General features: G+C 40.2%; 1 protein-coding gene across 1 annotated transcript; it reads left to right on the plus strand.

Moving 5' to 3' along the window:
* Nucleotides 1–5,540: 5,540 nt before the first annotated feature.
* LOC137250584 (activating signal cointegrator 1) lies at nt 5,541–27,867 on the plus strand. Its single transcript, XM_067783656.1, has 5 exons — nt 5,541–5,694; nt 5,759–6,416; nt 7,887–8,371; nt 27,306–27,622; nt 27,695–27,867. The coding sequence occupies exons 1-5, from the start codon at nt 5,627–5,629 to the stop codon at nt 27,763–27,765; spliced, it is 1,599 nt and encodes a 532-aa protein (XP_067639757.1). The 5' UTR covers nt 5,541–5,626; the 3' UTR covers nt 27,766–27,867.
* Nucleotides 27,868–27,971: the final 104 nt, after the last annotated feature.

A 27,971-nucleotide genomic window follows, 5' to 3' on the forward strand; every position in this document is an offset into this window, starting at 1 on the left:
GAGATATAGGCCAAAACGTGGGCCAGTGGATGCCTAGTTAGTGTTTATACAATATGGATATCAAATGAAAGCTGTTGATGAGTGCTTTAGTACAGAGTAATATATTATCCAGAGACGGACTGGGACTGGGATTAGGACTAGGACTGGGACTGAGACTCGGAGTGGGACTGGGACTGGAATAAAATATATACCACCTTCTGGGACACGCAATAAGGGATGCAGAAGAATGAGAAGAAATTGAGAGAAGAGAAAAGAGAGGAGGAGAAGGAGATTGAGAAAGAGATAGAATGAGACGAAGATGGAGATAGATGAAGCGAAAAAGACGGAGGGAGGAGTGAATAAAAGGATTAGGAAAAAGTTAAGAGGGAGGGAGGGCAGAGACAGACGGAAAATGTTTGCAGATTGGCCAAATTTAGGGCAGGACAACGTCTGCCGGGGCTTCTAGTACCTTTATATTAAGTCGCTTCCATGTTTGTCCCCTCATTTCCTTACGAATTTTTGACCCACGGAAAAGTTTTTTCGGTAACTTCCCGTTGAGCTAGACACTTGATACTTAGAGAATAGTTCAGATCTGGGGAAGTTACAATGCAAGTGAAAAAAATCCGACAGGTGGCGCACGGGACGAGATATACAGAAAATTTATTTTAAAATGGAATTTCGAATTTTAACTAACTTCTCGGTGATCCAGAGACTTGAAACTTAGCACATAGTTTGCGAGTCGATGGCACTACAATTCGTGGAAAACAGAATGCCGCCAGGTGGCAGACGAATCGAGATAAACGAAAGTCCCTGAAGAAACGCAGGGAATTTTGCGATCGATTTTTAGGTAACTTCCCGGTGAGCTAGAGACTTGGAACTTGGGCGTGAGCCACAACCCGGTGACAATGCAATATTTGATCAAAAAAATTTGGCTAGATGGCGCATGAATCGAGATATTAAGAAAACTAGTTTTGATTTGGGAATCTTTCAATCCATTTTCAACTAACTTCCCGGTGACCTAGAGACTTGAAACTTTGCACACATTTCGAGGCTTGGTGACAATACAACCTACAGAAAACAAAATTCCGCTAGGTAGCGCGCTAAGTGAGATAACTACAAATCCTTGCAAAACGAGGGGAATCTTGCAATCAATTTTATACTAACTTCCCGGTGAGCTGGAGATAAAGTAGTATCATACAGGAGTTTGATTTGTTTGCATTTACAGCACCATTTTATTTGCAGGAGACTTTCACAGCTACAAAAATTAAGGCGGATTTACATAGACGCTTTGGCTGTGTTGCATTCATTAATTCCCCTGTCGGGCGAAGTATCGAAAAATTTACATAAATGCCTTCGTTGCGTGCCTACGCTTTGACAACGCCGTACGAAAAACAATGAAACACCGTACGTTATCATTTGCTTTGAAGCGACCCAAGCGTTTATATAATTTTGCCCTTATGCATTTGTGTAAACAGCCTTAGAAGTGAAAATATTCCATGTTACACGTGTGGCGCTTTATATTTTGACTTTAATTTAAATAAATTTTGCTTTCCGTATGTTTCCGCATTGTTGCAGGCTACAAATCTTCTAGTATTCTTATATACGCGGAAATATATGCAACTTTTTCATCCGTAAATACTTCAAAGCAGGCATGCTTAACGAACGAAACGATATCATTTCGTTACGATAATCAACGCTAATAAACGAAACGAAGTCACTTCGTTTCGTTTATTAGCGTTTGTTATGGATACGCATCTACAGTGGAATCAGTAAGGAAGGCGGTCGGCATGATGTAGTGGTGCACAGTGGCTAGTCATTGTCGGCTGGGGCGGGTCCTTGCCAACCTTACTGTTCCTGCGCCATAAACAGAAAAAAGTTCCTATCATGCCTATCAAGACGAGCAGCTGTCAAATTCAAAAAAAAACCTAACAGAAGCGCAGAGACAACTCAAAACGCTTAAAAATTCAAAATAAAACAACATCCGGCCGAACCGGATGTCACGGACAGACCGTTGACATTCAAAATCTAAATTCAAAAAAATTCAAAAATTTTAAATTCAAAAAAAATAACCGCAAAAAAAAAATTACCGAACCGGAGATGACCGGTTACTAACAGTTTAAATCAAACTCAAAAGAAACGCTGAAAAATTAAATAATAACAAAAAAGCTGAAAAAATTAAAAATAAAAAAGAAAAGGGCCGAATATACATAGGGGGCGCCGCGGGTGGTGTTGCGACGCCCGGTGCTTATATCCCACCCTCAAAATCCATGGCCACCGACGCACCTAAAAATTCGGTGGCCCCTTACCTGTATACCCTACGTGCCTTCTAAAAGAATGAAGATGCCAACATTCCCATTTTTAATTACAATTTTTATTTATAATCCATCATTTAAAAAAAATTAATATGTAGATGTATATACTAATCAATCCTGAGTTTTATCTAAATTTGCTTTCTTCAAAATAAGTTGTACGCATTAAGTTACAGAGGAAACGGTGAATAAAATGCTTGTTTAAGAAGTAAAAGAAATAATTTCGAACAAAGAAATTGTACATAAGTATCTAATTGACATAATTCATTACGATCCCGGTATTAAGAAACATGAATAGTAAATATTACTTTGTAAAGCCAAAGCAATAATTCCTTTTAGGGGCTTTAAACGTTTTTAGATGGTTCTAAAATAAGTTTGGTTGCAAGTTTATTGCAGCTTATCAAATAAATGATCCTTCTTTTACTAATAAAAGGTGTTTAATATCTTCGACTGCTATTCTTTTGTTCGCAGCTGTATGTACATATAACATTTTTTTTGTGGTAAAAAAAAATTATACAGGAAGTTGTATTCCTTCTTATTATAACTAAGTTTGATAACATTGTTGCGGTTGTTGCTCTGGTTTACAGGTCATTTGCTGAAAATAATGTGGAATTCATCTAAATGCTCTTTCGAATCTATTTCCATACTGCTGAATAGATTTTAATTTCATAGGTATGCTTGTACATAGCAAATAACGTGGAAACCAAGCGAAGCACACTGGAGTAAAAAAAAATACCTTAAAAAAAATGTAGTTATTTGGCTCAAAATTCCTATAGTAAATCGTAGACCGCCTTACAGAGTTTGCAGACTTCTTAACATTTACATTTTCTTATTGCTAACTTAGAATGTTCCTTTTGTTAGGATTTAATTAGATTTTCTTATTTCACATCTATTTTAAATTATAGTTTTCCAAACTTCAAATTTACTTTTGGATTGTATTTAGTAAAAAATTTTATATTTTTTTTTTCTGAGTTCCAATTTATGATAATTGCATTCGATTGTATCCAATTACGTTAGTTATACTTTTCTCATATCAGCAAGTTCAATTGTATTAAATTCATTTCATTTGTCTTATCTCGAGTCTATGGAAATTTGATTGCCACACCAATGGATATGGTCGGCAAAACTCTCGTAACAATTTAATAAGCTTTTATAGCTTTAGTCTTCGTTGACACATACTAACTTGTGCCGTGTGATCATATAGAGAAAAAATATTTATGAACTTTCGGGTGACGTTTCAGTCGCAACAGTATAGTGGAGCAGTAAAAAAAAATATTTCAAAAAAAAATTATAGAAAGAGTTTATTTGTTCCTGATCACCAAGACGTAGATCCTCTATTTCTTGTTGCGACTAGATTCTAATTTCTCGCGGAAAGGCATATGTCGCTAATGTGTAATGCATTACCCATCCGCATGGCTTTCGCATGTATGTATATAAAAAAAAGAATATGGTTCCGAGTGACACATTCAAAAATGTAAGGTACTATATGTACTAGTGACACTATTCTGTAACTTGACTGGAATAAAATTATTTGCAGAACTCAAACTTTTATAATTTTGGTTTTCTATTTCTTGACTGTATTGACCTTTCACAAGCTTTACAGAACAATGGTTCTTATTCGCAAGATTACAGAACGGGTTTTACATTGCACTTATCCGACGGGTCAACAGAGTTAAGAGCACCAAAGTGTCCGAATTCATATACCGTATGTTCGAATCGAGTTACAGAAAGGGGTCTTTAGGTTCATTAAGCGTGCTTGGAATGAATTACAAAAATTTGAAACGATAATCTGTAAGTGACGAATTTTATCACTTCCTATAAATACATAATATAATTTCACCGAGTTGGAACTGACTCACCCAGTTTCAAACGTTGTTGTTGTAGTTGGTGTTGGTGCTGTTGGTGGTTGTTGCGCTCTGGCCCGAGGTGATCGAGTGAACCTGGTGGCAATAGACTTCGTGATGACCTTCACGAACTTGATGACTTGGTGCTAATTTTGACGTTCGTTGGGTTACGCTGCCGCGTGCTGCCGCCGTCTCTCAATTGTCCTTATGTTATTTGCTTCATATGTGGGTGTTTTATGCTTGGTGGCGATAATATGATATTGTTACCGGAGACTGATCTTTTGCACTGCTTTCAACAGTTCACCCGAGCGTGTGGGAATCGATGTATTGCCCCAGTCAAAGAAAAGTGCTGTAACCTTTTTAAATTTTCTCCACACAATTGAGTGTTGTTAGATTCGGTCACACATAAATTAGCAGCAGTTTTTTGTTTGTGCTTTTCGTTAAAATTTCATTTTCGGCCATCAGCGTATGAACTTAATTGATAAGCGACTTTCTTGTCGCTGTTCCACAAAATTTTTTATAATAATCGTAGTGTATTATGTGCAATACAAATAGCGGGAAAACAATCGCTTATTGTTGTCCAATTTTGGGAGATTTTTTCCTTTTTCTTTTCGCTCCAATCTAGCTGAACTTTCATGGCCGGAACCTCGTGCTAAAAGAACAAAAACCCAATTTTTTCTTCCTTTTTCTTTTTCCTCGTGCCTATCTGCTGGCAAAAAAAAACTCCATCCATTTTCTTGTGCTCGTGATGGCAGGTCTGTGTGTTCCCTTCTTTTCGATATTTTTCTTTTTATCGCCACTTTCACCACATCGCTAGGTGTGTTCCCGTGAACACGCTCCCAAGTGGGTCGTAGCCGTAGACCGTAGCAGCGGACCGTAACACGTTGATTATCGTAACGAAATGATATCGTTTCGTTCGTTAAGCATGCCTGCTTCAAAGTTTTATTAAACTATTAAATGCAACTCAGCTTGCAGTACTCTTTTAAGGCTCCATTACTGATACTTAGCATAGACTTGACTTGGCTTGCGAACTGTCACTTACAGTTCTGTTAAATGAACATTGCATGTTACTGATTACTCAAAACTTAACTTGACTTAGAAGTCTGTTGAATTTTGATTTTCTATGTAAGTTCTAAGTGACGTTTACATTTTGAGATGCCATTTGTTTGTTTCCATTTCATTTTGACATTTTGTCATACAAATTGACATTTATTTAAAAATAAATTTCAACGCTGATTATGATGCCAGATTTTATGCGCCAAGTGGAGTATAATCGTGGCTAAGTTGCCAAGTTTACGCCAAGTCAAGTCAAGTCTATGCTAAGTATCAGTAATGGGGGCTTTACGTACGAAGAATGCACTTCTAGACCTGACATTTGCATCAGGTGAGCGAGGCTGTTTGTAGTTTTGACGTTTATCGCTTAGTTGACACACTTGTCTAGGTACACTATGATTTAGATCCAAAAAAAAAAATAATAAACAACTTTGATAAAAAATGGAGAAGTGGGTACGTGAACGCCTAAAGAATTGCCTAGACTTTGAGGTACCAGATGATATGATAAAGTAAGTCCGAGATCTTCAAAATCATACTATTTTATATATGCTAAACCTTGTTTATACACTCTAGGTATATTTTATCAATAAAGTCTTCAACAGAATTCGATGAATATTTTGAGACCCTACTTAATCCTGAATGCGACGATCACCGTTCATTTATGGCTGACTGTAAACAGCGGCTGTTTAGCAAGGCACTACCTAATAAACGTTTATCAGCAACAAACGGCCAACAACTAAAACAATCCAAACAGGAACAGGCAACGGGACAAAATAAAAAAAGTTTCAATATTGTGTCATTAGACGGAAATTTTGGCAAGCAAGCCCATCAGCAACAAGGCGCTAAGAAAAAATCGAAATTTGTCAGTTTATATACAACTGATGGCAGTGTTAGCGGGGATGTGGTAATGCTAAAAGGGCGCCGTCTATGTGAATGCCAGGCATCACAACATAAACTCATTAACAATTGCCTTACCTGTGGGCGCATAGTTTGCGAACAAGAAGGTAGTGGACCATGCCTTTTTTGTGGTGAGATTGTATGCACCAATGATGAAATGCAGGTGTTGAAGGGTGATCCCAAGAAGAGAAATACTTTGCTGAAAACGTTAAGAGAAAAGGGTGGTGGTGAATCGTTAAAAAAAGCAATGGAGCAACGTGATCGCCTTTTGGAGTATGATCGAAATAGTGAAAAACGTACAACAGTTATTGATGATGAGTTCGATTATTTTGAGGTTGGTAGAATATTATACTATATTATATTTTATAATTGTTGTGCATTTGATAGAGGTCAGACACTACTCATTGCTTTTGTTATATGATACAATGATATTTTTTGTAGTTGTTGTTGTTGTTGTTGTAGCGATTAGGTTACTCCCGAAGGCTTTGGGGAGTGTTATCGATGTGATGGTCCTTTGTCGGATACAGATCCGATACGCTCCGGTAACAGCACCATTAAGGTGCTGGCCCGACCATCTCGGGGACGATTTATATGGCCACATTAAACCTTCAGGCCATCCCTCCCTCCCCACCCCCAAGTTCCCTGAGGAGCTTGGGGTCGCCAGAGCCTCGTCTGTTAGTGAAACGGGATTCGCCGCTCGAAGGTGAGGTTGACAATTGGGTTGGAGAAGCTATATATTGCGCTACACAACCCCTTGAATCCCTTGTTGTTGTTGTAGCAGTGCTTCGCACCATCCAATAGGTGCGACCAAGGACGCAACAAATTAAATGGCGAAACTCCCGAGTTGCTTCTAAATTTTTTGTAATGGTTGTATTTTGTTATTGTTGTTGTTTTATTAACGATAAAGACACACCCCTAAGGTTTTGGGGAATGTTATCGATTTTGATGATCCTATGCCGGATACAGATCCGGTACGTTCCGGTAACAAAGCACCATTACGGTACTAGCCCAACCATCTCGGTAACGAGTAATATGACTACATTAAACCTTCTAGGCCCTTGGTCCCGAAGCAGCCGGGCTACTACCAAGGACGGAGCGTACCTGATTCATATCCGGCAATGGGCTACAAATATCCGCATTACTCTAACCTTCAGGGAGTGTTTTTGCAGTTACAACACAGCTGTAAGAGGAGTTTGTATGAATCTCCGGGTAAATGTGGCATTGCGAAAATAGCATCAGCCATAAAATGAAATATTAAAAACAATGATGGATTTCTTCCAACATCAGAACCTTTTTTGTAATCAAGTACCGAAGCATGATCATGAATCATGGTACCGAAGGAGCAAATATACATATGTCGCAATCGAATTATGTTACTTATTTTAAATTTTCGACTATATAGGCGGGCGTATGGCCTAGAACTTTTAATGTGGTCATATTAATTGTTCCCGAGATGGTCGGACTAGTACCTTAATGGTGCTTTGTTACCGGAACGGAACGTACCTAACAAATCGTTCCCGAGATGGTTGGGCTTGGTACCGGAACGTACCGAATCTGCAAAGGACCATCAACAACGATAACACACCCCAAGGCCTTCGGGGAGTGTCCTTGTCGCTACAACAACAACAAAAACCAGAACGTACCGGTTCTATATCCGGCAAAGGGCCATCAACAACGCTAACACTCCCCAAAACCTTCGTGGAATGTCTTTATCGTTAATACAACAACAACATAATATTCATCTGCCTATAATTTCTTACATATTTCGTTCTAAAAATAATTTCATGAACTTCTATTTCAATAGGAAAATTCAGTATGGCTCTCAGATGCTGAGCGGGCCAAATTAGAAAGCCTCAAACAAGAAATGCATGAAAAGAAACATGAAAGTCGTGCCAAACGTAAAATAAAGGTAGACTTCGCCGGGCGTGAAGTAGAAGATGACCCACCTATAACTGAGGAGTTTGAAAATCGTGTTCTAAAAGAAATATCTGCCGCAAAACTAGCTACTGGTGACAAAAATTATTGGTCAAATCCTAAGAATGCACATAAAATAACACCAGACACATGTGGCACGGATCCAAATATAGTAGGTGGAATTTTGCCAAAATACAAACTAACGGCTGAAGGCCGATCACTTGCTGCAGATGGTCGTCAAAATCAAACCGTCTTTGCAGTAGACCGGTCATATAATCGAGTGCAAGATAAAGAGTTGCTGGAAATGCAAGATATGCTACATTGCCTTTCAATGCATCAGCCATGGGCATCACTACTAGTAGCAGGTATAAAAAAGTAAGTATGGACATCCTAAAGGACCTAACAATCGCTGTTTTTTCTAACTCATTTAGAAAAAACTTTTAATTGCAAAGCAAAAACAAATTAAACTCGCTTAATTTGTTTTTCAATTGAATTTTTTTCTAAGCAAGCAGAACTGATTAAATTTCTAATCCTCAAAAACAAAAGAAAACAAAAATAACAAAAGTAATTTCGTTTTCTTGAAGCTCGAGCATGGTTCAACTATATGGTTGGCTATTTCTTAGAGCATCAGCATATCTGTGTCATTGTCAAAATCGGCTTGTTGGTGTTAGGCAAATAGAATGAAGAGAAAACAAACCCCCAGTGGGTTAGGGGGTTAGAATATACCCGCGGTAGGTATGCCTGTCGTAAGAGGCCAGCGCAATACTAATACCTTCTCCAAACTCAATCGTCAAATTCACCTATCCGTGGTGAATCCTGTTTCATTAACAGCCGAGGCTCTGGCGACCCCGAACTCCTCATGGTAGGGTGTGGGAGGGCGGGATGGCCTAGAAGGTCGCATGTGGTCATAACAAGTCGTTCCCGAGATGTTGTTGTTGTTGTTGTAGCAATGCTCGCCCCACCTAATAGCCGCGACCGATCACAAATTGTCATCAATATCCTCTAACGGGAGCCAAGGAAACTTGCCGTTTCAACAGGGGTGGACCATAAGGAAAGGGGTGTTAGGGGGCGTTGGTTCCACATTACAATTGAAGAGATGGTTGGTGTCGTGGGGACACGTTGCAAGCGGGGCATACATTTTGTATGTCGGGGTTGATTCTGGATAGGTAAGAGTTTAACCTGTTACAGTATCCAGAACGAAGTTGAGCAAGAGTGACACGCGTTTCCCTGGGGAGTATGCGTTCCTCTTCCGCAAGTTTTGGATAATTTTCGTTAAGCACTGGATTCACCGGGCATTTCCCGGCATAAAGGTCCGACGCCTGTTTATGGAGTTCGCCAAGGACCTGCTTGTGTTTTTTCACTTCATACGGCTGGGTTCTCAGGTGCCGTATTTCCTCAAAATGCTTACGGAGATGACTCCTTAAGCCCCTAGGCGGTGCTGGTTCATCAATCAGATGTCTGTTGGGATGCCCAGGTTTCTAGGTATTCAACAGGAACTGTTTGGTCAGCATCTCAATTCTCTCCCTGATGGGGAGTATTCTCGCCTCATTATGCAGATGGTGTTCTGGGGACATAAGAAGACAGCCTGTGGAGATTCTGAGAGCAGTATTTTGGCAGGCCTGTAGTTTCTTCCAGTGGGTGATTTTTAGGCTTGGCGACCATATGGGTGACGCGTAGCACGTAATCGGCTGGCTAATTGCTTTGTATGTAGTCATGAGCGTTTCTTTATCTTTTCCCCAAGTACTGCCAGCGAGGGATTTGAGGATTTCGTTACGGCTCTGAATTCTCGGAACAATTGCGGCTGCGTGCTCACCAAAATGTAGATCCTGATCAAATGTCACACCCAAGATTTTGGGGTGTAGGACAGTCGGTAGCGTAGTGCCATCGACGTGGATGTTCAAAATGGTCGACATTTGGGGCGTCCATATTGTAAATAAGGCCGCAGAAGATTTAGTCGGTGAGAATGCCAGGTTTCGCGAGGCGAAAAAACAGGAGAGATCAGGGAGGTAGCCGTTTATTTTATTGCATAGCGCATCGATCTTTGGGCCTGGGCCTGTGGCCATTATTGTGCAGTCATCGGCGTAGGAAACGATTGTGACTCCTTCCGGTGGTGAAGGTAGCTTAGATATGTAGAAATTAAACAAAAGTGGGGATAGGACACCACTCTGTGGCACCCCTTGTTTAATTCTCCTTGGTTTTGATGTTTCGTTTCTAAATTGCACCGATGCCTGCCGACCACCCAGATAATTTGCGGTCCACCTTTTAAGACATGGGGGAAGGGTAGACCCTTCCAGGTCCTGCAGTAACGAGCCATGGTTGACCGTATCGAAAGCTTTTGATAGGTCTAGCGCTACGAGTACTGTTCTATGGTGGGGGTATTGATTTAAACCGCAATTTATCTGGGTGCTAATGGCATTTAGCGCGGTGGTAGTGCTGTGGAGTTTTCTGAAGCCATGCTGATGAGGGGCTAGCTGCAAATTTGCTTGGAAATAAGGGAGCAAAATGGCTTCAAGCGTCTTTGCCAATGGCGATAGGAGAGATATCGGACGATACGACTCACCTATGTTAGCTGGTTTCCCAGGCTTTAGTAGCGGGACCACCTTGGCCATTTTCCATTTCTCAGGTACGACAAAGGTGGAAAGAGACAGATTGAAGACATGCGCTAAATATTTGAAACCCTCTTTCCCTAAGCTTTTAAGCATCCGCATGGCTATGCTGTCTGGGCCCAATGCTTTGGGTGGTTTAGCACGACCAATGGCGTCCTCAACCTCTTTAGCGGTGATGGTGATTGGTGACGCGCTGAATTTGTGTTTATGTGCGTGTCTATTGGCTCTCCGTCTATCTTTGTCGACCGTAGGATGCATTATATGTATATTGTCGCCAAAGGCGATGGAAACTTTGTCTTTGTGCTTAGTCGGATTCGATAGGGACTTTACGGTGGACCAAAGTTTACCCACACCGGTAGAGAGGTTACAACCTCTTAGGTGCTCCTCCCATTTCGCCCGCTTGTGTTCATCCACAAGCAATCTGATGCGTTGGTTTATATCCCTTATTTGGGGTTCGCCTGGATCAAGCTGCCTTATAAGGTCACGTTCTCTCGCTAAGTTTGCGGCCTCCGCCGGGAAGTGGGCCGGATTTCGGGAATTCTCCCGGCGGGAATGAAATGTGCCGAGGCGGATTTAATGACCTTACGAAAGGCACGCTCCCCTTGGCGGGCATCAGTCGGGATAGGGAGGGCAGCAAAGCGGCTGTCTGTAAAGGATTTATATTCTTCCCACTTTCCATTTTTGAAGTTTATGAAAGTGCGTTTTTCAGTGACGATGAAGCCGGCGGTACGCTCAAGCGAAATAAGTATGGGCAGGTGGTCGGATGCCAATGTTACCATCGGCTGCCAGTTGACGCAGTTTACGAGTTCTGCGCTCACGATTGAGATATCTGGCGAGCTGTGACAGCTTCCTACCATACGTGTGGGGGCGTCTCCGTTTATTGTGCAGAACGTCGTTTCTTCTATTTGATCCGCCAACATCTCACCCCCTACTGTCCGCCCGCAAGTTTGAATGCCATAGATCATGATGGGCATTGAAAACACCTAAGATAGTGCGATTGTTGCCAGTGAGTAAGGCCTTGATATTAGGGCGGTATCCACTGGGGCAACAGGTGGCAGGAGGGATGTAGATGTTGATGATTTCTAGGTTTGCATCGCCTGACCGGACAGATAGGCCTTGACGTTCTAAGACATTGTCCCTGCGGTCGATGCCAGGATCAAATATATAATATTGCACAGAGTGGTGTATGATAAACGCGAGACCGCATCCATTTCCGCTCTCGCGGTCTTTCCTGTGGACGTTATACCCAGAGCAGGTCTGCAATGCAGATCTTGCTGTGAGTTTAGTCTCTTGAATCGCAGCAATGCGGATGTTGCGCCGCTTCATGAAATCGACTATATCCGTAATCTTCCCAGTTAGTCCATTACAGTTTAACTGCAGGATTCTGAAGTGCATAAGGGGAGACGTCGCCACTCTGGGGGTAAGTGACGGGTGACTACGCCTGGGTTGAGGAAGGCCAGGACGCAATTGCTGTTGTGGCCCTGGGACCGGGCGTCCTTGGGCAAGCATTGGGGTACCCGGATGATTTGGGTTTGCGACCTGGCAACATGGCTCGATGAAACCCGTCGGGGGGTTGCCGTCGCGGAGACCAGAACATCTAGGAAAGTGGCACCACCCAAGGCAGGAGCTGCATTGGGCGGATGTCGCAAACCTATATATTCTGTGCTGGCAGACGGTGCAAACGGAGGTAGGGACTAAGAGTCTGTTTCCCTGACCTGCACGATTGCTGCTGATACTCAGCATTGCTACCAACTCTACTACGAAGGTAGTAGTTATGAGTGGTATGAGCTGTTTGAGTTGTTGGCGCCGTGGGGCGCGAGCAGCAGCGGGTACTTGTTGTGACTTGCTGAGCAACGGGGCTGCTGAAAGGTAGTGGGGGGGCGTAGACTACGGGACGCCCTTAGGCGTGAACAGCAAGGAGCCACAAAAGATTTATAAAAGTTACGTGGACGTCGGGTTTTGGGATCAAGCCCAGAACAACCTGTCCGATGCAACCATCCCTTGCACGAGACACACTGAACAGAGTATGACCGTCCTAAAAAGGTTCTTTTCCGGCAGATGCAGCAAAACCATTTCTCAGGACCGGGGTCAGGAGACGGACCCGGATTGGATTCGATGCCTTCCCGGAGTAAGAGAATATGGAGCAGTCCTGCTGCAAGGAGCTGCTGGGAGGATGACAATTTGTGGGAGGGACGAAACAAATTAGATGGGGTCACACTGAAATGACAGTCCTTGGTCGGGAAAAATCCCGAGTCGCTCCGGTACATAGAACCGACTGCCTTGGGAAGCGTCGTTCCCGAGATGGTCGGGCTTGGTACCGGAACGTACCGGACCTGCATCCGACAAAGGACCAACAACTCGAGTTAGGGGGTCAGAATATACCCGCGGTAGGTATTAGAGATATACGCCGCCGATAAACGCCGCCGCCGCCGCCGATTTGCGACGTTTTTCGCACGCCGCCGCCGAATGTCAAAAATATCGGCGCGGTGGCGGCGGCGGCGTTCGGCGCGTAATTGGTCCGATATGGTCGAAAGGGGTATCAAGGTATGCGAATCACTGCCAGTTATAAAAATCCAATTGCGAAATTAAACACTTTCTAACCGTTCAAAAGTTAGTTGAGAAAACAGGCGACTTCGATGGAAGCTTAACACGGATTTCGTATCACCGCATTCACCAAGTTTTTAAAACAAAACACTTAAAGAAAAGTTATATAATAAATTTAAATGCTCACTTCGCATATTTTTTTCAAAAAATTAATAATGAACAACGAATTTAAATAAAATGTCCCAAGTCGAACATATTTTCAAATTGTCCTCAAGTTGTTAAACAACCAAGTGAACCCGAAAAAGGTGACGAATTTTATATCCCGATGGGCTGAAAGAGTAAGCGAAATCAGTGATGCAAAATCCTTTAGTAAGCCCAGTGGTTGAAATGATTCTCAGCTCATACTTAACATGCATATACATCCCTATCGAATCCGACTAAGCACAAAGACAAAGTTTCCATCGCCTTTGGCGATAAGGTGCTGTCGGATGCGGAAAAATGCGCGAGCGCTTTCTGCCGACAATATATAATGCATCCTACGGTCGACAAAGATAGACGGAGAGCCAATAGACACGCACATAAACACAAATTCAGCGCGTCACCAATCACCATCACCGCTAGAGAGGTTGAGGACGCCATTGGTCGCGCTAAACCATCCAAAGCAGTGGGCCCAGACGGCATAGCCATGCCGATGCTTAAAAACCTAGGGAAAGAGGGTTTCAAATATTTAGCGCATGTCTTCAACCTGTCTCTCTCCACCTTTGCCATACCCGAGAAATGGAAAATGGCCAAGGTGGTCCCGCTACTAAAGCCTGGGAAACCAGCTAACGTAGGTGAGTCATATCGTCCGATATCTCTCCTATCGCCAGTGGCAAAGACGCTTGAAGCCATTTTGCTCCCTTATTTCCAAGCACATTTGCAGCTAGCCCCTCATCAGCATGGCTTCAGAAAACTCTATAGCACTACCTCCGCGCTAAATGTCATTAGCACCCAGATAAATTGCGGTTGGAATCAATACCCCCACCATAGAACAGTACTCGTAGCGCTAGACCTATCAAAAGCCTTTGATACGGTCAACCATGGCTCATTACTGCAAGACCTGGAAGGGTCTACCCTTCCCCCATGTCTTAAAAGGTGGACCGCAAATTATCTGGGTGGTCGGCAGGCATCGGTGCAATTCAGAAACGAAACATCAAAACCAAGGAGAATTAAACAAGGGGTGCCACAGTTGACCAAACAGTTTCTGTTGAATACCCAGAAACCTGGGCATCCCAACAGACATCTGATTGACGAACCAGCACCGCCTAGGGGCCTAAGGAGTCATCTCCGTAAGCATTTTGAGGAAATACGGCACCTGAGAACCCAGCCGTATGAAGCGAAAAAACACAAGCGAGCATTGCTACAACAACAACAACATACATGTCTTCAACACGTATGAGAAGGGTTTGAAAAATCACTTTATTTGCTTAACTATAAAATAGCGTCTGAAATCTTAATTTTGATTTTCACACCTCATCATTCAAGACCCAAGTCTCCCGGTTTGACATTTCCTAAAGTTTGCTGCCCTATCCCCAACTAGTCCCTTGGAGTGAATCACATTGGATATATCCTATAATCCATGTGGTGAAGCGAAAGCTTTCTCAAGACAGTCGAACAAATTACCGGGTGTTCTACTACCCTAACGTAGGGGAGAGTCGAACTTGTCTGAAAACTGAAGGCGGTCATCCATAATGAACTCTTATATCATAAGGTCGGAAACGAAGACTATTTAATTTAATTTATTTATTATAACGGCTGTTTAGGCCTAAAACTTAAACTACTAAGTATAATTTATTATTATAATCACTTATTTCTATTGAATATTCTGATGGAATGCCATGTGATTCCGATCAGCATATTTACTGGCGTGACAAACGGACGAGCCTGGGAGCCACTCATTTAAGGAAGGTTGGAAAGGACGCGTTTCCAATCCTCCAGTGCTCCCAGCTTAAGGCAACAAAATCTGGAACTTATATTTTTCAATTATATTTGTTGTTGTAGCGATAAGGTTGCTCCACGAAGGCTTTGGGGAGTGTTATCGATGTGATGGTCCTGGGATACATATCCGGTACGCTCCGGTACCATAGCACCATTAAGGCGCTAGCCCGACCATCTCGGGAACGATTTATGTGGCCACATTAAACCTTCAGGCCATTCCCTTCCTCCCCACCCCCAAGTTCCATGAGGAGCTTGGGGTCGCCAGAGCCTCGTCTGTTAGTGAAACAGGATTCGCCGCGGATAGGTGAGATTGACAATTGGGTTTGGAGAAGATATATATTGCGCTGGCAACCTGAAGGGTTGCGCTACACAGGCCCTTGAATCTGGTATTTTAGTCGCCTCTTACGACAGGCATACCTCTCGCGGGTATATTCTGATCCCCTAACTCGCTGGGGGCAATTACATTTGTATTTTAAGCTGTCGGAATGTATTAGTCTCCGATCAACACAGCTAAACATGTCTTTGGATGTTGGAAATTGAAAATATTGAGGCCAATGTATCGAACACAAACGTCTGCAAATGGTATCGTATGTATCGAACACAAACGTCTGCAAATTTTGGTCTACATTTTTAAACTTTTATCACCCATAACCTCCGTAATGATATCCACTTAGACTGCTTATGATTTCGAGGGCGGCATCCTTGGCCGAATAGTTACTCCCTAACGTTTCAAGGTGTTTTTTTTGGTGTATAGCGCGACAAAAACATCAGTCAGAAAGTCTTCGGAGCTACACCTAGAGCTTCTAGGAAAGTGACGTCGATGAAGATATGAGTTGGAAGTCGCAATTCTATGGCTTCTGTGCCGTCATATGGTATGTAATGTACCTTAACTTTGGTACAAATTAAAAAATAAAAATAAATGTAAGGCGCGATAACCTCCGAAGAGATCTAAGGCCGAGCTTCTCTTCCAATTTGCGTCGTGCTCCTCTTGATTTTCCCTACAAATTGGCCGGACGGGAACTACATGTTTTATGCCGACTCCGAACGGCATCTGCAAGGCAGATGAGTTTTCACTGAGAGCTTTTCATAGCAAAAATACACCCGGAGCGCTTGCCAAACACTGCCGAGGGGCGACCCCGCTGGAAAAATTTTCTTCTAATTGAAAAACCTTATTTCTAAAATTTTGATGTTGCTTTGCCCGGGGTGCGAACCCAGGGCATACGGTGTGATAGGCGGAGCACGCTACCATCACACCACGGTGGCCGCCACAAATTACTTTTGTTAAATAAAATAGAACGATTGAGAAGGGTGTTTTATTATATTTCGTGTCTAGAACAATCTTCCATAATATGTATATCAAGAGTGTGTACAATAAAATAAAAGTGGTTGTGCAGTAATATGTATATATAGGAATGTGTATTGTGAATCGATTGTATGTGTGTTCCTGAACCGATGATAGGTTCGTTCCTGACATGGTATAAGGGCCAGGATGCGTGATAGCGACTGGTGGTCGGGATTGCTACTGTTCGCACGTCGGGAATTGTAGCTCTTAAAAACAGCCGAAAAACTGAAGGCGCCTTTGGCGCGATCAACAATAAGCCAGCATTGATGCTATTCGTTAAAACTGTGCCACGAGAGTCATGACTATTAGTAGATAATTGATAGCAACCGTAAGTCGCTTTGTGTATGACCAGCATGTAGACACAAATGATTTAAAGAAATCGTGGCGACGGCGGGTATTAGAGTTAGCCCAGAACAGCTCCTTCGGTGAAACTACGCTACAAAAGTGTGACCATTTTAAGTATTTCTCCCTTTCTCCGCAAGGAGCTACTCCCGAAATTTTTTGAACGATCCACGAGATTTTGAGGCAAAAACCGCGGATCTTTCCGAAATGGTCGAAACGTCGACTTCCTTATATACATATAAACAAAACCTTCCCAAATATTATTTTTTTTAATTTTCGCTTTACAAGACTCCCAGATACGCATCCGCAAGTTAATGATATTGTTTCAGATCGTCAAAAATACCATTGACGTCAGCAGTATGTTTCCATATTCATTAGTTGTGGACAATGTGATACTCGGAAGTCCAGCCATTCAATTCAAAGGTTTACGCCGATCACTTTGTCGGCGCGCCGGCCACGCCACCGCCGCCGGTATATAATAGAGCCTACTCCGCCGCCGCTGATTAAATGACCAGCGTAAACCTCTAGTAGCTTTGCATGTCGTAAGAGGCGACTAAAATACCAGATTCAAGGGCCTGCTTAGCGCAACCCTTCAGGTTGCCAGCGCAATATATAGCTTCTCCAAACCCAATTGTCAACCTCACCTATCCGCGGCGAATCCTGTTTCACTAACAGACGAGGCTCTGGCGACCCCAGGCTCCTCATAGAACTTGGGGGTGGGGAGGGACGGATAGCCTGAAGGTTTAATGTGGCCATATAAATCGTTCGCGAGATGGTCGGGCTAGCACCTTAATGGCGCTGTGTTGCAGGAACGTACCTGATCTGTATCCGGCAAAGGACCATCACATCGATAACACTCCCCAAAGCCTTCGGGGAGCAACCTTATCGTTACAGCAACAACAACAACTCAATAACACTCCCCAAGGCCTTGGGGGAGTGTTCTTATCTCTACAACAACAACAACAAGGGAAAAGAAAACTTTGCAAGTATTGTGTGTTGTGAAAAAATAATGCGCTAAACTATTTGCATTCACTAAAATAGCCTAAAGCGATGTGAAACTACTTATTAATAAAAATTTACCACCACGGCAGTATAAAATTAGATAGAAGTTTAACATGCAAATGCAACAACAATGTGATCTATATGGATCAATTTGTTGCTGCATTTGCATGTTAAATGTTGATCGATATGTGGATCACTGTTTGAATATGCATGATCCCTGGACCGCCTAGCTAAAATCTTTTTAGCTCGACGGGAAGTTACTCAAATAGGGGTCGCAAGACTCCACATGTTGTAAAAGGCCTTTCTAAATATCTCAATCCCTGCCCAATATGAACTCTTTTATCCTTATTATTTTGACCTAATAAAACCCAAGTTTTCAGGTATCTGGGTAATCGGAAAGTCCCCCAAGAGTACCCCGAAATACTCCCCAAAACAACCCAAAATTACCTCCAAAATATCCCAAAGTTAACTCCAAATGACACCGGTATTTACTCAGTAAGATAACTCAATGTAGTGTAATTGGAAAAGCGATCGGATAGAACTCGAAAATACTTACAAAAGTTTATATCACCTCGGAAGGTTTTGGAGTAGTCAGTGTTACTCTTATTTACATTTCAAAGTGTCTTTTAGTTTAGACTTAATGCACAACGTTTGGGAAACGTAAAGCGCAATTAAAAGTTGAGATATTTTTAACATGTTATGAGCTAATCGAATTTAAATAGTTTCATGTAAATTCAGTCGATTCCAGGATGCTAAACTGCTGTGGAAACCTTCGAAAATATATAGCCTTTTTCTGGATTTCCTTATTTTCATGCTTCAGATCTTTCCAGCTGGGCCCTGTTTTGGATATCCCTAGCCTTAAGCAGTCTGTATCTCCCCAAAGTGATCGGTAACATACTTGAATATATCACGATCAAGTGATGGGAGTCCTCAAGAAGAATTGCTATTCTTTGACCTTGTATTTCCCTTTGTATTTCACTAGTGAGTGGCTAGTTTTTCTGTGTATATCATATGTCAAGAATATGTAGCTCCGCTTATTTGTAGGAAAAGCTCGAACGCCCAAGTCTAGTCAACAGTACATGCATATATCGTACAAAATTATTATATTTATTATACTCAGTTGAGCAGAGCTCACAGAGTATATTAGTTTGACCCCAGCGGGTAAGGGGGTCAGAATATACCCGCGGTAGGTATGCCTGTCGTAAGAGGCGACTAAAATACCAGATTCAAGGGGTGTGTAGCGCAACCCTTCAGGTTGCCAGCGCAATATATAGCTTCTCCAAATCCAATTGTCAACCTCACCTATCCGCGGCGAATCCTGTTTCACTAACAGACGAGGCTCTGGCGACCCCAAGCTCCTCATGGATCTTGGGGGTGGGGAGGGAGGGGATGGCCTGAAGGTTTAATGTGGCCACATAAATCGTTCCCGAGATGGTCGGGCTAGCACTTTATTGGTGCTGTGGTACCGGAGCGTACCGGATCTGCATCCGGCAAAGGACCATCACATCGATAACACTCCCCAAAGCCTTCGGGGAGCAACCTTATCGCTACAACAACAACAACAACAGTATATTAGTTTTGTTCGCATAACGGTAATCCATAACGGCATAAACTAATCGAGATAGATATAGACTACTATATATCAAAATGATCTGGGCGATAAAAGAAATTCATTTAGCCATGTCCGTCCGTCGGACCGTAAACACGATAACTTGACTAAATTTTGAGGTATCGGACTATAACCACGCCCACTTTTTCGATTTTTTAATATCGAAAAAGTGCGATAATTCATTACCAAAGACGGATAAAGCGAAGAAACCTGGTACGTGGGTTGACCTTATGACGCAGAATAGAAAATTAGTAAAAATTTGGACAATGGGCGTGGCACCACCCACTCTTAAAAGAAGGTAATTTAAAAGTTTTGCAAGCTGTAATTTGGCAGTCGATGAAGATATCATGATGAAATTTGGCAGGAACGTTGCTCCTATCACTATATGTGTGCTAAATAAAAATTAGCAAAATCGGATGACGAACACGCCCACTTTTTAAAAAAGTTTTAAAAGTCAAATTTTAACAAAAAAGTGAATATCTTTACAGTATATAAGTAAATTATGTCAACATTCAACTCCAGTAATGATATGGTGCAACAAAAGAAAATTTCAAAATGGGCGTGGCTCCGCCCTTTTTCATTTAGTTTGTCTAGAATACTTTTAATGCCATAAGTCGAACAAAAATTTACCAATCCTTGTGAAATTTGGTAAGGGCACAGCTTCTATGCCGGTTTTCTGTGAAAATGGGCGAAATCGGTTGAAGTCATGCCCAGTTTTTACACACAGTCGACCGTCTGTCCTTCCTCTTGGCCGTTAACACGATAACTTGAGCAAAAATAGATATATCTTTACTAAACTTAGTTCACGTACTTATCTGAACTCACTTTATCTTGGTATTAAAAATGGGTGAAATCCGACTATGACCACGCCCACTTTTTCGATATCGAAAATTTCGAAACATGAAAAAACTGCCATAAGTCTATACCAAATACGAAAAATGGGATGAAACATGGTGATTGCATTGGTTTTTTGACGCAAAATATAACTTTGGAAAAAACTTTGTAAAATGGGTGTGACACCTACCATATTAAGTAGAAGAAAGTGAAAAAGTTCTGCAAGGCGAAATCAAAAGCCCTTGGAATCATGGCAGGAATACGGTTCGTGGTATTACATATATAAATAAATTAGCGGTACCCAACAGATGAGGGTAACCCAGAACACCCTGATTCACATTTTGTCGATATCTCGAAAACGCCTTCACATATACAACTAAAGGCCACTATCTTTTAAAACCCTCATTAATACCTTTAATTTGATGCCCATGTCGTACAAACCAGACCTGTTAAATTTGAATTAGCATTAGTAATCAATTAATTAGATGCATATTTTAATGGCCAATGATTATTTCAATTGTTTTCCGTAAAAAGCAATTACTAATTGGTTACCATTAGAAAAAAATCAAAAAAAATAATTTTTTCCGATTATTGAAAAAAAAAACAAAAAAATTGAAAACAATCAAAAGTAATCAAAAAAGGCGTTTTTGATTACTTTTGATTTTTTCGATTATTTTGTATGATTTTTTTTTTTTTTTTTGATTATTTTTAATTATTTTTCTGCAAGTACATTTTAGGATGCAATATTAAATCGTAACCGCTTATCGAGGCAAATATATACATGCAACATATAGGGCGAATGGTGTATGAATGTTGATCTAAACATAATCTCATACACTCATTATATAAATAAATAACGGTCCTCTATGGTCTATCCTTAAGTCAAGCCAATTTTGTTTTGTACACAAAATTAATATATCCACAATTTTGTATTACGTTATGGCCATGCACTGATTGTTTTGTACATACAAGTACATTGGAGAATGTACCGGTATATCGTGAGCGCTTATCTAGGCATATGGGTACATATGTATGTACATACCCACCTACAAATTATCGTTTCTATAAGTGTTTACGATGAATACCTGGGGAGTGCGTATTGTTTTATGACAAAACAATATGCGCAAACAATATGTATGAGTAATACTACTTAGGTTGATTGTTGATAGCTTCACTTCCAACTGGAGCGATCATCTAAGTTGTCGTTCATCATCATGATTAGTTGTCTAACCAAATGTTGTTATATCCCAGATAAATTTATTAACATATGTCCATGTATATTAGATTAAAACTTCTTTTTATTTCCTTATGATTACGTCTAGGATATTTTCTATCAAATCTTAAGTTTTGCATAGTGAGCCATATTTTAAGTATTAACAACGGAAATTACAGAAAAGTGAGGTTTCGTCCCAATCTAATGTACATGTTCAATGGTACAGTTAGAAAATGTAAGCCATAGTAATTTCGTGTTATTATACTCAGTTGAGCAGAGCTCACAGATTATATTAACTTTGATTGGATAACGGTTGGTTGTACAGGTATAAAGGAATCCAGATAGATATAGACTTCCATATATCAAAATCATCAGTAAAAAAATTTGATTGAGCCATGTCCGTCCGTCCGTCCGTTAACACGATAACTTGAGTAAATTTTGAGGTATCTTGATGAAATTTGGTATGTAGGTTCCTGGGCACTCATCTCAGATCGCTATTTAAAATGAACAATATCGGGCTATAACCACGCCCACTTTTTCGATATCGAAAATTTCGAAAAATCGAAAAAGTGCGATAATTCATTACCAAAGACGGATAAAGCGATGAAACTTGGTAGGTGAGTTGAACTTATAACGCAGAATAGAAAATTAGTAAAATTTTGGACAATGGGCGTGGCAAAGCCCACTTTTAAAAGAAGGTAATTCAAAAGTTTTGCAAGCTGTAATTTGGCAGTCGTTGAAGATATCATAATGAAATTTGGCAGGAACGTTACTACAATTACTGTATTATTATGTATGCTTAATAAAAATTAGCAAAATCTAAGAACGACCACGCCCACTTTTAAACAAATATTTTTTAAAGTCAAATTTTAACAAAAAATTTAATATCTTTACAGTATATAAGTAAAGTATGTCAACATTCAACTCCAGTAATGATATGGTGCAACAAAATACAAAAATAAAAGGAAATTTCAAAATGGGCGGGGTCCGTCCTTCCGCTCGGCCGTTAACACGATAACTTGAGCAAAAATCGATATATCTTTACCAAACTAAGTTCACGTACTTATCTGAACTCACTTTGTATTGGTATAAAAAATGGCCGAAATCCGACTATGACCACGCCCACTTTTCGATATCGAAAATTACGAAAAATTAAAAAAATGCCATAATTCTATACCAAATACGAAAAAAGTGATGAAACATGGTAATTGGATTGGATTATTGACGTAAAATATAACTTTAGAATAAAACTTTGTAAAATGGGTGTGACACCTACCATATTAAGTAGAAGAAAATGAAAAATGTCTGCAGGGCGAAATCAAAAGCCCTTGGAATCTTGGCAGGAATACTATTCGTGGTATTACATATATAAATAAATTAGCGGTACCCGACAAATGATGTTCTGGGTCACCCTGGTCCACATTTTAGTCGATATCTCGAAAACGCCTTCACATATACAACTACCACCACTCCCTTTTAAAACCCGTTATTCCTTTAATTTGATACCCATATCGCACAAACACATTCCAGAGTCACCCCTGGTCCACCTATAGACCTAAGGCCCACTCCCTTTTAAAATACTCATTATTACCTTTCTTTTGATATCCATATTGTACAAAACGCATTCTAGAGTCAACCATGGTCCACCTTTATACCGATATCTCGAAAAGGCATCCACCTATAGAACTAAGGCCCACTCCCTTTTAAAATACTCATTAACACCTTTCATTTGATACCCATATCGTACAAACAAATTCCATAGTCACTCCTGGTCCACCTTTATGGCGATATCTCGAAAAGGCGTCCACCTATGGAACTAAGGCCCACTCCCTTTTAAAATACTCATTAACACCTTTCGTTTGATACCCATATTGTACAAACGCATTTTAGAGTCACCCCTAGTCCACCTTTATGGCGATATCTCGAAAAGGCGTCCACCTATAGAACTAAGACCCACTCCTTTTTAAAATACTCATTAACACCTTTCATTTGATACCCATATCTTACAAACAAATTCTAGAGTCACCCCTGGTCCACCTTTATGGAGATATCTCGAAAAGGCGTCCACCTATAGAACTAAGGCCCACTCCCTTTTAAAATACTCAGTAACACCTTTCATTTGATACTCATATCGTACAAAAAAATTCTAGAGTCAGCCCTGGTCCACCTTTATGGCGATATCCCTAAATGGCGTCCACCAATAGAACTAAGGCCCACTACCTTTTAAAATACTCATTATTACCTTTCATTTGATACCCATATCGTGCAAACAAATTCTAGAGTCACCCCTGGTCCACCCTTATTGCGATATCTCGAAAAGGCGTCCACCTATAGAACTAAGGCCCACTAAGTTTTAAATAATCATTAACACACATGTCATACAAACACATTCCAGGGTTACCCTAGGTTCATTTTCCTACATGGTGATTTTCCCTTATTCTGTCTCCATAGCTCTCAACTGAGTATGTAATGTTCGGTTACACCCGAACTTATCCTTCAATACTTGTTTTTTATTAATTTTACATATATGTGTTTTTGTAAGCATAAAAATTGCACAAGTTGATGTTTTAAAAGGGAGTAATGATGTTATGATTTTATAATTAATAATTATTTGCATCAATTAAAAATTGTTTCATTAAATTAACATTGCCAAAAATAACGATATTTCGATGGAAATCAAAACTAAAAGAAAGTAAAATAAGAGGTATTTATGTATATTCATTATCTATTGTTTTAATCATTATAACAAATTTGCATTTGCTCTCAATAAAGTTAAGGTTTCGAATGAAACGTCCGACAAAGACTGACGCCTTGAGCCATTTATAATTCCTGCAAAGGAAAATAGTCGCTCAACAGGAGCAGAAGAAGTTAAAGGCGTGTTGAAGAGTTTTGCAGTTTCTTTCAGCGAACTTCGTATTTTCCAATGTCCATGCTAGTACATGAATCACCCAGGTAGCTATACAGCTTATTTTGTACCAAATTTTTCAGCCCACCTTTTGTTGGAGAACATTGCCCCACACTGGCGAAGATATGAAACCAATATTACTAAAATAAAGCGAGCCATATGATAAACTTTGATTACAAAACAATCATTGCATAGCCATAACGTAATCCAATACAGTGAATATATTAATTTTGTATACAAAACAAAATTGGCTTATATACTTTCCGGAGAATATGTTTAGATCAACGCTCATATACCTTTCCCCTATATGTTGCATGTATATATTTGCCGCGATTAACGGTTACGATTTAATATTGCATCCTAAAATGTACTTGTATGTAGAAATTATTCCGTGCATACAACAAACGAGAATGTTTCTTTCAACAAAGCAGAAAAATAATTAAAAATAATCAAAAAAAATCAAAAATAATCGAAAAAATCAAAAATAATCAAAAAGGCCTTTTTTGATTACTTTTGATTATTATTATTATTTTTTTTTCAATAATCGTAAAAAATCATGATTTTTTTTTGATTATTTTTTTAATTGAAAATAATCAAAAATAATCGAAAAAATAAAAATAATCAAAAAGGCCTTTTTTGATTATTTATTTATTTATTTGTTAGTCTACAAATTTTACAATCAATCAGACTAAATATGATTGAATGAATGAATATAAATGCGGATTACAGTGTAAAATTAACAAGCATACATAGTGAGCAAAATTATATTATAAAATATGTATATACATATATTATTGAATCAGTTGTCGGGATGGACTGTGATGCCGAGCAACGGAATTGATTATCAGTGTTGTCGGAATGGACGTGATTTCGAGCAGCTGATGTATATTTAACACACAATAGTAGGGCTGCGATGTGTGGGAGGTTGGAAAGGACGTGATTCCAAGGCACCCGCCCAAAGTAACGATTGATTATTAGTGCTGTCGGAATGGACGTGATTTCCAGCAGATGTGTATATTTAACACACAATGAGTAGGGCTGTGATGTGTGGGAGGTTGGAAAGGACGTGATTCCAAGCCACCCGCCCAAAGTAACTATTGATTATTAGTGCTGTCGGAATGGACGTGATTTCGAGCAGCTGATGTATATTTAACACACAATGAGTAGGGCTGCGATGTGTGGGAGGTTGGAAAGGACGTGATTCCAAGCCACCCGCCCAAAGTAACTGGAGCAGGTAACAGATTTAGTTTAACATGTGATTTTGAAACAGTTATGAGTTCAAGGCAGTGAGTATATATTTTTTTATACTGTAAAGTGTGTCGCAAGTATCAATAATCTTGCAGTGATTATTGAAATCTGTGTCAAGAAGAGGTTCATGCATTTGAAAATTCGATCTACATGTATTTAAATATAGCGGTTGGAAATACCGAGAGGGCCTAAAAGGGACATTAAGCATCACCTCGCCAAGCAGAAATGGACTGTTTATCATCCCCCTTAATAGTTTTACCATAAATAAAACGCCAAGCATCTCCCTAGGGCTCTGTAGTGAAGGCAGCTGTAAAAGTTTTAACCGGCTGCAATAGGGCGGTAGGTTCCTTGATGGATCCCAGGGCAAATGATTTAAAGCAAAGAGCAAAAATTGCTTCTGGACCCATTCCAATTTTTCGCTATGAACCTGATAACGCGGGTTCCAGATAATGGAATCATATTATAATATAGGTCTTACTAACAATAAAAAAAGAGTTTTAGTGACATAGGGGTCACTGAATTCCTTTGACCACCTTTTTACGAAAGCCAAAGTGCCTCTAGCCCTATTCACACACGATTCGATATGTAATTTGAAGTCCAGTTTAGGGTCCATTATAACGCCAAGATCAGTAAAGTTTGTGACTTGCTTAATGATATAATCGCCTATCATGTACTGATAGGTTTTAAAAGATTTCCTCGTAAAACACATAAACTTGCACTTCGGTAAATTTAGTGACATGACGTTCACGTCACACCACTCAACCATATTATTCAGATCCAATTGAAGAAGTGCCCTATCTTCAGGTGAGCGAATGGGCATAACCAGTTTGACATCGTCAGCGTACATCAGCGGTATGCAGCGCTTCAAAACATTTGGGAGGTCATTAATGAAGAGCAGAAACAACACTGGACCAAGGTGACTGCCCTGTGGAACTCTAGAAGATACATTGATGAATTCAGACAAACAATTGTTAAACACAACGGTTTGCTTTCTACCTACCAAGTACGAAGAGACCCAAGAGAGAAGCCGTGATGGAAGTTTAGTAGGAGTAAGGAATGGGAAACTTTATCAAACGCCTTACTGAAATCAGTGTAAATGACATCAACTTTGCCGTTCGTCCTTAAGTTATTGGATACGAGGGTTGTTAACTCCAGCAAGTTAGACAAGACTTGATTATTTTTGTTTTTTTTTTTTTATTTTTTTAAATAATCGTAAAAAATCATGATTTTTTTGATTATTTTTTTAATTAACTGAAAAGTAATCATTAAAAATAGAAAATAATGGCAAGTAATCATTAAATGGCGTTTAAAGAAAATAATCAATGGAACGGCTAATCATTACCATTAGTAATCATTATTTAACAGGTCTGGTACAAACACATTCTAGAGTCATCTCTGGTCCACCTTTATGGCGATATCTCGAAAAGGCGTCCACCTATAGAACTAAGGCCCCCTCCCTTTTAAAATACTCATTAACTCCTTTCATTTGATACCCATGTCCTACAAACACATTCCAGGGTTATCCTAGGTTCACTTTCCTACATGGTGATTTTCCCTTTTTTGTCTCCAAAGCTCTCAGCTGGGTATGTAATGTTCGGTTAACCCGAACTTAGCCTTCCTTACTTGTTATATATGTTATCACACTTTTTCTAAAATCATTTAACAATTCTTCATTAATCATTTACAGGCATGAAGGGCGTGTTTGGTATAGCGAACATCGCGGTCGCTTGTGGATTGCTTCCACTGTTAAGGAACCACATCCAGAAGAAATTGAGGAGCTGAAAAATTTCTATAAAAACCACTACAATGACCCGAATATTAAGTTTCCTGAGCACTATCCAACTGGTTGTCTTTTGGGTTGTGTACGTGTAGATGATTGCTTGGCGCAAGAAGAATATCGCGAAGTGTACCCCAATGGTGAATCCGATAGTCCATATGTCTTCGTGTGTTCTAATCCCGAGGCGCTACCTGTAGTCTTTCCCATCAAAGGACACCATAAAATTTGTGAGTTTTTGCTTTTATCTACTTATGTATGTACTTCGGTAGTAATATAAAAACGAAACTGCTTAATTTCAGACCAAATTGATCCTAAAATACACAATGCAGCTTGCAAAACATTGCTCCGTTTAAAAAACACAAAGGGCTAAACACTGCATTTGAACGAAGTTTATATATAAAGCGCCTGGAGGGGATTTGAAAAATCTTTTCTTTAATAAAATTTAAGCTCGTTTAAATGAAACATTTTCATAGGTGAAGCTTTTTCTTTTTAATTTCAACGTACAATTACCGATTTGGAACATTGCTCCTAATTGGGGATTTGTTAAGCGTCTCGGTATCGCTTAGCATTTGTTGG

The sequence above is a fragment of the Eurosta solidaginis genome, chromosome 4 (assembly GCF_040869045.1).
Source record: "Eurosta solidaginis isolate ZX-2024a chromosome 4, ASM4086904v1, whole genome shotgun sequence".
Lineage (NCBI taxonomy): Eukaryota > Metazoa > Arthropoda > Insecta > Diptera > Tephritidae > Eurosta > Eurosta solidaginis.